General features: G+C 41.6%; 1 protein-coding gene across 2 annotated transcripts in view; it reads right to left on the reverse strand.

The window, feature by feature from the left end:
* AEBP2 (AE binding protein 2) overlaps positions 1–12,614 on the reverse strand; it is a 50,107-nt gene extending 37,493 nt beyond the window's left edge. The window contains exon 1 of one of the 2 annotated variants that reach the window (XM_084879177.1): positions 11,776–12,614. In XM_084879177.1, coding sequence (XP_084735303.1) covers positions 11,776–12,500 — 725 coding nt within the window. In that variant the 5' untranslated portion in view covers positions 12,501–12,614. The remainder of the gene's footprint in view (positions 1–11,775) is intronic. The other variant, XM_084879178.1, reaches the window with a different exon arrangement.
* Between the last annotated feature and the right edge of the window lie 435 nt (positions 12,615–13,049).

The following is a 13,049-nucleotide window of genomic DNA, read 5'->3' on the forward strand; positions in this document are numbered from 1 at the left end:
ATAGTGAGCAGTCAAACTCCTGGTCTGTCGAACTCCTGAGGGGACAATTTGCATATCAGCCTTTTATTACATAAGAGGATGACTCCTACAAGTCAATTAGCTTCATACGTCAGCCTGTTGACTGAAGGGTCCCAGGTTCAATTCTGGTCAAGGGCACATGAAGGCTTGATCCCCAGTTGGGGACTGTGCAGGAGGCAGCCAATCACTGATTCTCTCTCATCATTGATATTTCTATCTCTTTTCCTTCTCCCTTCCTCTCTGAAATCAATAAAGATATGTTGTTGTTTTTTAATTAATTCAACCCAAAGCTCGCCGCTCCACTGACAGCCTCTGCATCTCGCTCCAGTACAACAGAGGTACGCTGTAAAGGACAGTAACAGCTTCACACTCTCTAAGACAGAGTTCCCAACTGTCATGAATATAGAACTGGCTGCCTTCACAAAGAACCCAAAGGACCCCGGTGTCCTTGACCACATGATGAAGAAACTAGACCTCAACTCTGATGGGCAGCTAGATTTCCAAGAATTTCTTAATCTTGTCGGTGGCTTGACATTAGCTTACCTTTAATCGTCTGAAGAACCCTTGGAGCTGGCCTCCAGCCCCAGTCCCTTTCCTTCAAGCTTCCCAGTCATCATCATTTTCTCACAGACCACACACCCTGAGCCCAGTGTACCTGCCACCCCATGCAGGCCGCTCCTGCTGGTGGTAGTAAAACATTTTTTAAAACATACACACACACACACACACACACACACACACACACACACACAAATTTAAGGTCAGTCATAGAAAAAAACACTATTTGAACATACAATATACAGATGATGTATTATAGAATTGTGCATCTGAAACCTACATAATTTTATTAACCAATGTCACCCCAATAAATTCAATTAAAAAATTAAATAAATAAATAAATAAATAAATAAATAAAGCAACAGGGTTACCCTGAGGTAGAACTTCTCGCACATTTAGAGCTAAAACAGATCTGAGCCTAACAATCTCCAAAAATTCATCCCAGAGACAAAAGGACAATCATTTTAGTTTTTATTCACCAAGAACAAAAGAAACATGAAATTGATCTTAAATGGATTAAGGAATTTAGACCATGTTAGATTTCTATATGGTCAACTCATTTTGCCTCCCAAATTGCTATGGTGCTGTAGGATCTCAGGTCTTTAAAGTGGCAAACTTTTTTTTTTTTTTTTTTTTTTAAGTAAAGAGAAGAGCCTATTTTATTACATGTGTTACATATACACAAGTCAATTTTCCCCAACCCTTCCTACTCAACTAAGATGGAAGGAATTCTGCTTTCTCATGATCTGATCTGTACTAAGAATCACATATAAATATCTCATTTGTAGTTAACTCCTAAACTTAAAGATGTTCAAATAGTTTTTAGTAACAAATTTAAGTGTGACTTTTTTTTAAAGTATGATTTTTAAGGCAAGTAAAATATGTGGATGTCACATGAGATGATAATCAAAATTAATTGAAGGCACACTACAAATCATTAGCTAAAACCAAGGTATTATTACTATTATTACTATAATTACAATCTATTATTACTGTAATTTAAAAAGATAAAATGGATTTTTCTAATCAAGAAAAAGACTATTCTCTGTCCCCACAATTATTTCTGTGAATAAAGACAAAAGATTTTCCCCCCCAAGACCCAGCAGCACTCACTAAATTGGCCAAAAGGGACTTTATGTAACAATGATGAAATCCAGCCTATGGAAAGCAAGTAGGTTACATTCTTCAACCACCACTATGCACTGTGCACATTTTAAATTTGTTTCTCATCTCTAGTCTATTACCCTTTAAGATACTCCACCCACATCTTTCATCATCCAGCTTAAGAGATCAGCAAGCAACCATCTTCACAAAGAATACTAGAGCCAAAACCGGTTTGGCTCAGTGGATAGAGCGTCGGCCTGCGGACTGAAAGATCCTGGGTTCGATTCCGGTCAAGGGCATGTGCCTTGGTTGCGGACACGTCCCCAGTGGGGTATGTGTAAGAGGCAGCTGATCGATGATTCTTTCTCATCGATGTTTCTAACTCTGTAAACCTCTTCTCTTCCTCTCTGTAAAAAATCAATAAAATGTGTTTTTTTTTTAAAAGAATACTAGAAACATTTTACTTCAACACAACTACAATATAAGGAGTTATCTTTTACCTTGTTTACAGAAAAATGACTATATTTGCCAAGAAGTTATGTTAAAAATTATGCTATGAGGACCACCACCCATTTTATATAGAAGCAACCACACATATTTAGTGTTTGAAGCTAGTGTTAAATCATAAGAATATTTCTGATGAAAATGACTATACTGCCGGGACCGGTTTGGCTCAGTGGATAGAGAGTCGGCCTGCGGAATGAAAGGTCCCAGGTTTGATTCCAGTCAAGGGCATGTACCTTGGTTGCGGGCACATCCCCAGTGGGGAGTGTGCAGGAGGCAGCTGGTCGATATTTCTCTCATCGACATTTCTAACTCTCTGTCCCTCTCAATTCCTCTGTGTAAAATCAATAAAATATATTATAAAAAAAAAAAGACTATACTAGTGCTCAACACCTCAAAAAACATGTTCAAATGGCTGCCAACATAAACTGAAAGCACTAAAAAGTCTACTGCTGATTCAGTCACTCTCAGTACTTTAACAAATATTTATAAAAAGTCATGGCACATTTTGTAATTTAGAAATGCATTAGCAAATGTATTTACTGAGAAATACTAATATCCTTCTAAAACGTGTTTTCTCAAATTGGTAACACTTCATCTTTCTAGAAACTCAAATATAAATGAAAACCAAAAAGCAAATCAGGAACTTAAAAAAGTATTAACAGAAATAAAATGTCAATAAAGAGCTTCCATTCCCCATAAGACTGAATAACCACAACACAAAAATTAACTTGTATGTTTCATAGTCTTAAAATAAACCTGGGCTAAATAATCTATATACATATATAAATATTACAAATGAAGGTTCAGAAATGTATATGAATTCTTTGTAAAAGAAAAAGGTTGAAAATTTAAATAGTCATTTATTTATACGATTTTAATTATTAAATTTCTAGTCAAGGTTGTTTAAACACACATATAGACAGTACAGCAGCTAAGACCAAACGTCTATAGGACTATGCCTTCTCAAGAAGCTTGTGACTCTTCCTCACCTCATTGGTTGTTGGTGAGGATACAATGATCTGCACTTCTTTTATTTTTTTTTATATTTTTATTGATTTCAGAGAAGAAGGGAGAGGGCGAGCAGATAGAAACATCAACGATAAAAGAGAATTGACCGGCTGCCTCCTGCACGCCCCACACTGGGGATTGAGCTCACAACACGGGCATATGCCCTGACTGGAAATCGAACTATGACCTCCTGGTTCATAGGTTAATGCTCAACCACTGAGCCACGCTGGTCGGGCTGAACTGCACTTCTTAAAATCCTTTCTATAAGCTCAAGAGTCTTGGATTCTTAAGCAAACTAGATAGTAGTTTTCTCTTAAAATAGTATGCAAATTTATTTTTTTGTTGGGAAAGTCTGCTCTTTAAAATCATTCAAATATTCACACCTCCCCCCCCCCCCCCCAAATAATCTTTCCACATATGCCATTAAGAAGAATTGGGCCCTGGTAAGGTGGCTCAGTAGGTTGAAGAGTCGTACTATACAACAAAAAGATTGCTGACTCAGTTCTCAGTCAGGTCACATCCCTGTGACCAGTAGGGGCGCCTTTGGATGCAACTGATAGATATTCTCTCTCTCTCTCTCTCTCTGTCCCCTCCCTCCCTCCTTCCTTTCCTCCCTCCCTCCCTTCCCACCTTCCTCTCTCTTTATAAACATAACATCAGGTAAGGATTTAAAAAGGGGGTGGGGGAGAGTATAAGGCATAGAATGGTTCTCCTTGTTTCATGCAGCCACACCTAATGGCAGTGTGAAAGAATATCTATTAGGTGTATCCATATTTAGTCAAATTCAACCAACTACTGAGTTACTGAATATAGGCAGTGCAATAGATGAGTCTAAGTAGGTATATGCTGGAAGTAAAAAGATAAATCGGACCTAATTTTAATCTTACAAATGTTATAGCCTAGAGAAGACGAACAAAAATGATATTTCAATATAACACCATAAAAATAAATTAAGAATTCTGGTGATATTTGAATTCAGAAGAACCTACCTAAAGTATCTTTGAGATCCTGAATATAGCAAAGCCACACCTGTAATATTCTGTTTGTCTGAAGAGGTGGGAACCTTTTTTCTGCCAAAGGCCATTTGGATATTTATAACATCATTTGTGAGCCATACAAAATTATCAATTTAAAAATTAAGCCTGCTATATTTGGTCAAACACTTAACTAACTCACCTGTAATGCCTTGGCAGGGTCAGACCAAATGATTGTGAAGGCAGTGGCAGATGTTCTCCACCCCTGGTCTAAAAGATAGCTCCAAATTATATTATGGTCAAAAACCCTCACTTTAAAGAAAAAGAATCTTAAGTTCAGAGAAATGAAATGATTTGCCAAATTTTCTGTAGGCAGGATTTAGTAAAACCAATACTACAATATTGATTACTTATTCCCACTAGAGTATTTTTTCCACATCTCTGTGCATGAGAAATGGGAGAGTAAATGACTCTATAAATTAAATACGAGCCCTTTTCTGTTTCACATATTCTATTTCACTTATTCATAACACTAAGACGTTTCTCCTATTTTACAAGTAAACAACTTCTGAGATGGTTAAATTAAAATAACCAAAGTCTTTCTGACAGAAGGTTCATGTTTTTTTACTACACAATGTTCCTTTACTTATTTCAGCAATAGATATGTCTAGAGAGAGGGGGAGGGTAAGCTATTGTTGTAATTAAATCCAAGAAAAAATTCCTTCTCAGAAATAGTAATTTATTTGTCTTAGAGACAACTATCAATAAGAAAATTTGATTTTCTTTCCTTTGATTCAGTTTCCCAAGCATGATTTTTTCCCCAAATGTCTATCCAAGCTCAAGCCTCGTCATTTCACACCTGTAGTATTCCTCTAACCTCCTAATTGGTCTCTCTGCTCCAAACTCTCCTCTTCTTTCACCACATATAGTTAATTTTCCTGTTTCAGGAGTTTCATCATTCATCCAAAATATATTTAAGAATACTTACTAATAAAGTAAGTGTCAAGGACTGTATGAGGTGCTGCGGATACAGCATGGTCAAAACAGACATGGTTCCTATTCTCAGGAACACACAGGAATTATTCAAACTGTGGTAAGGACAGATGAAGAACTTGGGAGTGCTAGCAATTTAACAAAGAAACAGGGATAGCCCTGGCTGGGGTGGCTCAGTGACTGGGGCGTTGTCCTAAGCAACCCAAAGTGGCGGCTCAGGGATGGGTTCCCCATCAGGGCACGTACCTCGGTTGCAAATTCAATCCCCGGTTGGTGCACATATGGGCAGCAACCAATTGATGTTTCTCTCTCACACTGAGGTCTGTCTCTCATCCCTTCTCTCTTAAAAAAAAAAAGTTTCAGGGATAAGTTTGCCTGAGAAAACGTTCAAGGTGAGACCTGAACATGACTACAAGTTACAAAGACAGAAGCAGCAAGGGCAAAGACTCTGATCCACAAACCTACACTGAGAAAGATGTGCTGTGTTGGTATGAAAGGTGCAACTTCAGCCATTAAAATTCATTTTCCAGTTCCAATGTGCATTCTCTGATCTAGGCAGAAAGTCTAGAAATATGATATGGTTTTTCCTTTGTGAGTTTCATCTAGGCTTTCTAGAAATTTCTATTCTTCACTCACCTAATCATAAAATCCAATCCCATACTAGCACCAAAACTTCAGTCATTAACTGCAGTACTCTCCAATTTTAATTTCAATGTACTGTGTCATAAACAACTGGCAGATAAACTAAAAAATAATGGAATTATCTTTTTTAGTCTTCTTAAAACTTACTATCTGGAGAGGTACCATTGCATTTCTTATCACTGAACGGGGTACAATGGTAACCATGATTTATAATTACTTTTTTTAAAAAATATTTTTATTAATTTTTCACAGAGAGGAAGGGAGAGGGATAGAGAACTAGAAACATCGATGAGAGAGATACATCGACCAGCTGCCTCCTGCACACCCCCCACCAGGGATGTGCCCGCAACCAATGTACATGACCTTGACCAGAATCGAACCTGGGACCTTTCAGTGCGCAGACCGATGCTCTATCCACTGAGCCAAACCGGTTTCGGCAATAATTACTTTCAAACATTCAAATATCAATCCCAAAATTGTCCTTTAGTTCTAAGGTCAATAAGTTTTATTTTCCCATGCAAACTATTAGTCATAAAAATGAACTCAACATGTGGTTAGATCACTGCAAATCCATTACCATTACAAGAAAATATTACAAGCTTTTTAAATTGATCAGTAGATTCACTTACATTATTAAAAACTATTAAAAATAAAAGGTATTATGGGGCCTTTAGGTCAACTACAGAATAGATATACAGAGTGAGACAAATGTAGGTTTAAAAATATTCATGGAAAATAATATAATGCAAGAATAAACTATTTCCCATACTCACAGCTGTAAGCCTACTTTTGCCTCACCCTGTATTTGTTAAATACCTATCACATAGTAAACGCTTAATAAATTGTGCTATATATTCTATATGTAATCCCCACAACAATTTATTATTATTCCCCTTTTGCAGATAAGAGACCTGAAATATCTAGTAGTAATTCAATAAATAACTTAAATAAATGTCCCATGGTCACCACCTTAAGTGAATTCCAACTCCAAACATTCTGACTCATAACTCACTTCTCTCCCAATACTTCCCCTTAATTTCAAGTTTTTCATTAACTTTGATAAAATGTTAAAGCATTTTTATACAGTAAATGCTTTTAAACAGTGGCGTTTAAAAAAAGAAGAAGCCCTCTGGTAACTATCCATTTCAGATTTCCATACTCACACTCATTTTTATAGAAATTTTCCATTTCAGAGTTGTCAAATCTTTTAACATTTACTATGCACCTCTGGTCTCCTCTAAATAGGTAATTCTTAGACCAACTCATTTGAAAAGTTGCTGGTTTCACCAAAACCGGTTTGGCTCAGTGGATAGAGTGTCAGCCTGAGGACAGAAAGGTCCCAGGTTCAATTCGGTCAAGGGCATGTACCTTGGTTGTGGGCACATCCCCAGTAGGGGGTGTGCAACAGGCAGCTGATCGATGATTCTCTCTCATTGATGTTTCTCTCATCCCTCTCTCTTCCTCTCTGTAAAAAAAGTCAATAAAATATATTTTTTTAAAAAAAGAAAAAAGAAAAAGAAAAGTTGCTGGTTCCTGCTCAGAGAAAAGTATCTACAAATTTTGCATATAATGTCACAGGCAAAGCTGTCCTTAAACTCATCAATACCAAATATAATGATCCAACCAAGGACACCTAATCTTGGCCCTCAGTTTATAGTCTCGTTTATTTATATAAATTTTATTGGTTTTTCAATTTAATTCTAATCAATGAGTACTCACCATATCCAAGGCATTGTGTTAAATTCAAAGTTCTAAACCAGCTAAACTATCCCTGCTCTCAAAAATATACCATTCAACAACAAAAAGGATAAAACAAGCATCAAAATAACATGGATTCTTCTAAACAGTTCACAGGAGTCATTAACAAAAATCACTTAGACCTTAGAACACCTTCATGGTAAAAGCTAACCCTGTTTTGCAGCTGAGGAACTAAGGCTCAAAGATATTACTTAAAATCATAATACAGGCAAGACTAAAATGTGAACTGTTCCCTTTGACTCCAGATTATAGGCTCTTTTTATTATAATATACCACATCCCTCTACCTAGAGAACCATAAAAGGAGAAGAAGAAAAAAATAGAAAAAGGAATTAAAGCAAAGTTTTAAAAGACCAGGAAAGGGGTTTGTTGTGTATTTTGATGGGTTTTGAAAGGTGGTCTCAAGTCATCAAAAATTTGATGATGGCTCTGTGGTTGAGCATCCACCTATAGGGACCAGGGAGGTCACAGTTCGATTCCTGGTCAGGGCATATGTCCAAGTTGCGGGCTCCATCCCCAGTGCAGGGTGTGCAGGAGGCAACCAATTAATTATTCTCTCTCTTCATTAATGCTTCTATCTCTCTCTTAATCAAAATAAAAGGGTGGTGAAAAAGAGGTATTCTAGAAACTCTGAAGAGCTGACTGCTTCGGAGATGAAAGGGGTAGTGAAAAGGAGTTTAATTATGCATTATGAGCAAAATATTACTCTACATAAAGGTATTTTATTGCCTCAAACAGATCCTTAATAAATCTTGACAATAACCTTATCAACCTTCTAGTATTAATCTGATTTTAAAATTTAGCCTCTATATTAGAAAAAGATTTCCTGAACCATACTATAGGGAAATTGAGCAACATAAGTTTGTTTTCCCAATTTCAAAGCAATCTTAATTATACCTGTTTACAACCCCCAAAATTGACAAATTTTGATCCACAAGATGGTAAGGGCCTGTGACCTTTGCTGAACATTTAAAATAAGTTTCATTCTACATGCCCTTCCTTTTTACCCCATCCTCATGCAGGTACTTTCATTTGATACCTAGATTTACCCATAAAGACTAATAAAAGTGGCTGAAAGAGGCCTTGGCTTTTTCAAAAATAAGTCATGGTTTATACTCTAGTTGGGGGTTGGAGGGAAGGGAGAGATAACTTAAAAGAAACAACCACAGAATGAAAGAGATTATTATTAATCCACTTATATAGGATAAGTAGCTCAGAGTACTTTCAATGTAAGTAAAATCTGATTCAATAGCTAAAACGAATTTGTAAACTAAAAGAAATTTGAGGCATTTTAAATTCTAAAATTGTATTTAAGATAGTCTCTGAAATTAACTTAGAAGGTGGTAACTTTTTAAAAAATACTTAAGCTTAGATTCAAAGTAAAAGAAAAACTAGTTTTTAGTATTCTTGCACAGCTAAATATCCCCTCCCCAAAAGAAAATTTCATTATCTCTATAACCAAAGTAAATTACCATCAACTTTAAGTTTGCTAACTTGACTAAAATAAACACACTAATACGCTTACATGGTTTTGAATAACTCTCTCCTGGGGAAAAGAATCAATGTTTTTTGTACCAAATGTCATTTAATCATTTTATAAATTAGTCAGTTTTCATCACACGATACATGATTATAAAGAGACACCTTGAATCACAAGCTTCAAAAAATCTATGTGTTTATATTAATTCTTTCTTAAGAAGCTCTTACAGTTAAAAATATTTAAGGTATTTCAACAAATTCTAAAATATGTTAAATTCAAAGACACTACCTAATTTCAAAGTGTTAGAAAAAAATATCCTGAGACAGTAAATTCTAATGACAAAATCATTGTGATAGAATTGCCTCAAGTTTTTTTTAAAGCACTTTAAAACCACAATATCCCTTCATCAGTTACAAAAATAAAGACTTCCTACCATGAAATCAATCTACAAAATCCACATAGATTAGTGTAATCTGCAGGACAATTTATAAGAATTATGAATCCTTTCCAAACTTAAAATAGTTCTTTAACTCAATGACAACAGGACAACAGAATTAAGATTATCAAGACCACAGCCAGTTTCACTAGTAAGTAATGTAAGGCTTTTTCAATAGAAGTGATCAATCTATTGTACTACCTTGAAATGGTAAAATTACAGTATTTTGTAGTCTCCAATGCTTAAGCATTAAGAAAAGCAAGTATGCTTAGTTATCAAGTTTTAACCTTATTTGGACTTGTGGCACCAATTATCTTACTCCTTACTCTGAAGTATGAAATAAAAAGTAGATACTTAAGTAAATATGCAATAAATATAAAATGAGGCCAAAACTCCACTTCCTGAAATATTACTTGACCAATAATTCATTGTCTCCTAATAAAAGGATTGCAGTGGACAAGATATTAACTGAAACAAACAAAAACTGACACATACAGCTTCTTATTTAAGGTGCAATATTCTTACTCCTGTGAAATGGAAACAGCAAGGACTTAAGAATCTTTGTTCAGCTTCACCACTACCATTCTATACTTACTGTTTTTAGGAAGACACTCAACTTGCTTCTTCATCTGGTAAATAGAAGCCAAAATAATACCTAATTTGCAACAAACTGTGAATGAAATGACTGCAACAATTAAATTGTTCAGTGCTAAACAAGTGTGTGTGTGTGTGTGTGTGTGTGTGTGTGTGTGTGTCTCCATAACCAAATAGAAGAACTGTGGAAACTACTAACTTTCAAATATCTTCAGGTACCAACGAAGGATCCACAAGTAATAAAACGATAAATAATGCATTCTTCATTGTGCAGTTCACGTCAACTTCTAATTCCCTTGAAGACATTCTCCTTCCTGGCATGCCTACACAGTTGGGTACAATTTTTCTAAGGTTTGTACAGTCTGTTTTACCCCAGCCAAGATGTCTTAACTCGATATTAAAGTGTCAAACAGATCCTAACACAGTATTTCCAAAATATTTAGGGCCTTACATTCCTTATCACATTCATTTTTATCAGTTACCAATCGTTACTCCTAGAACTTTAGAACACTTAAAACTTCTAAATCCAAGTGAATACAGATTATTTAAAAACAGACTGCTCATCTAAACATTAGCAGACGGTCAAAAATAAATGCTAATACACTTCAGAAGCAGTACAACACGAATGAGGCCGTGCTGTTGTTAAAAAGTATACACTAAGAACCAATCACTTAAAATGTGAAGTTTCCCAAAGAGACCAAAAACAACAGTAACAATCGAAACCTACTGCTGCAATGGTTTTAATGTCCCGGGGGGGAAAAGCAAGCGCATTTCTGGTCAGTCCCCACGTTCCTCCCAACGAACTCTCGTTAGAAGAACGCTAATTCCTGCAGAGCTCTCCAACCCGGGACTCCAACAACCACCACCACCTAAACTCAGAGAGACATCAAACCGCCTACCATGCTGCGGGCGCCTTCGAGAGCCTATTCCGTCCGTCCCCCAAAAACTCCCTCGGGTTCCGCCAAGTTATCTGAAAAGCCGTTTACATTCACCTTTTCTTTTTCGACAACAGATTGATTCGCTCTCAACTTTCTCCCAGATTTGTTCGCGGAACCAACCCATACAAGTTATTTACATCCCTTTGGAGACCGCGCTAACGGCTGCCCGGGAGGCATTTGGGGAGCAGCGATTACGCAGAAAAGAACTGCTTTTTTTTTTTTTTTTTTTTCGTTTTTCTTTTTCTAAGAAGAGGGGTCTCCTCCCCCGAACAAGGAAGTTCTGCGAAAATCCAGGCGAGACCAGCCATGTTGGAAAAACACTTGTCAGTTGCAGTTGTGACAAGTGTGGGCGCTCCGGGCGGACGCTAACCTCGTGGGCCGGGGGTGCGCTCCCGGGGCCTCGCTCCGGCTCCCGCGGGGGGGATCGGGGGCCCGCGCGGGGGGCGCGCTCCGGGCAGGGCCGGGCCGGGCGGGCTGTCCTCGGGTCCGAGCCGGGGGCGCGCGCGGAGGGGGGCAGAGGGGTCTGAGAGTTGGGAGCCGCTATCCGCAGCCAGAGGGGCGGGGCGGGGCGGCCGGGAGGTTTCCGAGCGGAGCGCCTGGGGGAGGGGCCCTGAGTGCGGGGAAACGGGGGGCATCTCAGCCCCCAAGAGTCCTCCCGTCCCCGTCCGTCCCTCCGAACCTCCCCCCCCCCCGGCCCGGGAGCGGAGGAGGAGGGGAGGGAGAGGGGGGACAGGGAGCCAGGGGGACGCTGCCGGCGCGCACTCACCTGTCCTCCGAGTCCATGCGGCTCAGGGGTTCCCCGTCCGACGACATCTCCAAACTGCCGCGCCGGCCCCCGGAGGTCGCGCTGCTTCCGCCGCCCCCGGTGCCGTAGCCCTCGTCGCCGCCGCTGGAGACGACGCTGCTGCTGCTGCTGCCACCCCCGCCGCCGCCGCCGCCGCCGCCCTGGCCGCCCCGCGGTCCCTTGGGCTCCTCCAGGCCCTCCTTGCCGTCCCCATCGCCGCTGCTGCTGCTCGCCGCGCCCGGGCTCAGCGAGCGCGTCTCGTCGCCGCTGCTGCCGCCGCTGCTGCTGCCCACCAGGCTCTCGGCGCTGCTCTCCTCCTCGCCGCCGCCGCTGCTGCTGCCCTCGTCCTCCTCCTCCTCCTCGTCCTCCTCTTCCTCCTCGTCCTCGTCCTCGCCGGCCTGGCTGGCGCTCTCGGGGCTCGGCTCCGACATGGTCTCCGCCTCGCCGCCCCCCACGCCGGCGCCCCCGCCGCCGCCCCCGGCGCCCCCGGCGCTGCCGCCGCCGCCGTTCAGCAGCAGCGCCGCCACCGCCTGGGCCTCCGCCTCCGCCTCCGCTTCCTCCTCGTCCTCGTCCTCGTCCTCCTCGAGGGGCTCCGCCCGGCTCCGCGCCGCCGCCGCCGCCGCCGCCGAGCCGGGGCTGCCGGGGGGCAGAGGGCTCAGGCGGGAGAGCTCCTCCAGGTCGGCCATGTCGGTGAGCGCGGCGGCCATGGCGGCGCCTGCTCCTCCCTCCTCCCCGCCGCCGCCGCCGCCGCCGCCTCCCTCTCGCGACTCGGCTCCCTCCCGCGCCCCCTCCTCCCTAACGCCCCAAACTCCGCCGACGCCGCCGCCGCCGAGCGAGAGGAGGGCCCTCGGGCTGCGTCAGCCGGCACACGCGCTACGGCGCCCGCGCGGGGACAGCGCGCACGCGGGGACGGCGGCGCGCCTGCGCGGCGGCTCCTCCCCCGCCCCCCGCGCCCCGCGCCCCCACCGGCCCCGCCCCGCCCTCCCGGCCGCCGAGCGCGCAGAGTTCCCCTCGGGCCTTCCCACGCCTTCCCGGGCCGGGCCTCGCAGCGGGCGGGCGGGACGCGCTGAACAGAAACTGTGGAGTGCCCGCGGGGATTTTAACAGCCCAGCGCGTTCTCACGGCAGTCATTCATTCATTCGTTCGTTCATTCATTCATTCATTCATTCATTCATTCATTCATCCCAGGGGCGTCTGGGGAGTGTTCCCAAGAGCACGGGCACTGAGCCCAGAAATCAGTGCCCCAGAAATCGAAC

Source organism: Pipistrellus hanaki, assembly GCF_964339955.1.
Source record: "Pipistrellus hanaki genome assembly, chromosome: 3".
In the NCBI taxonomy this organism is placed as follows: domain Eukaryota; kingdom Metazoa; phylum Chordata; class Mammalia; order Chiroptera; family Vespertilionidae; genus Pipistrellus; species Pipistrellus hanaki.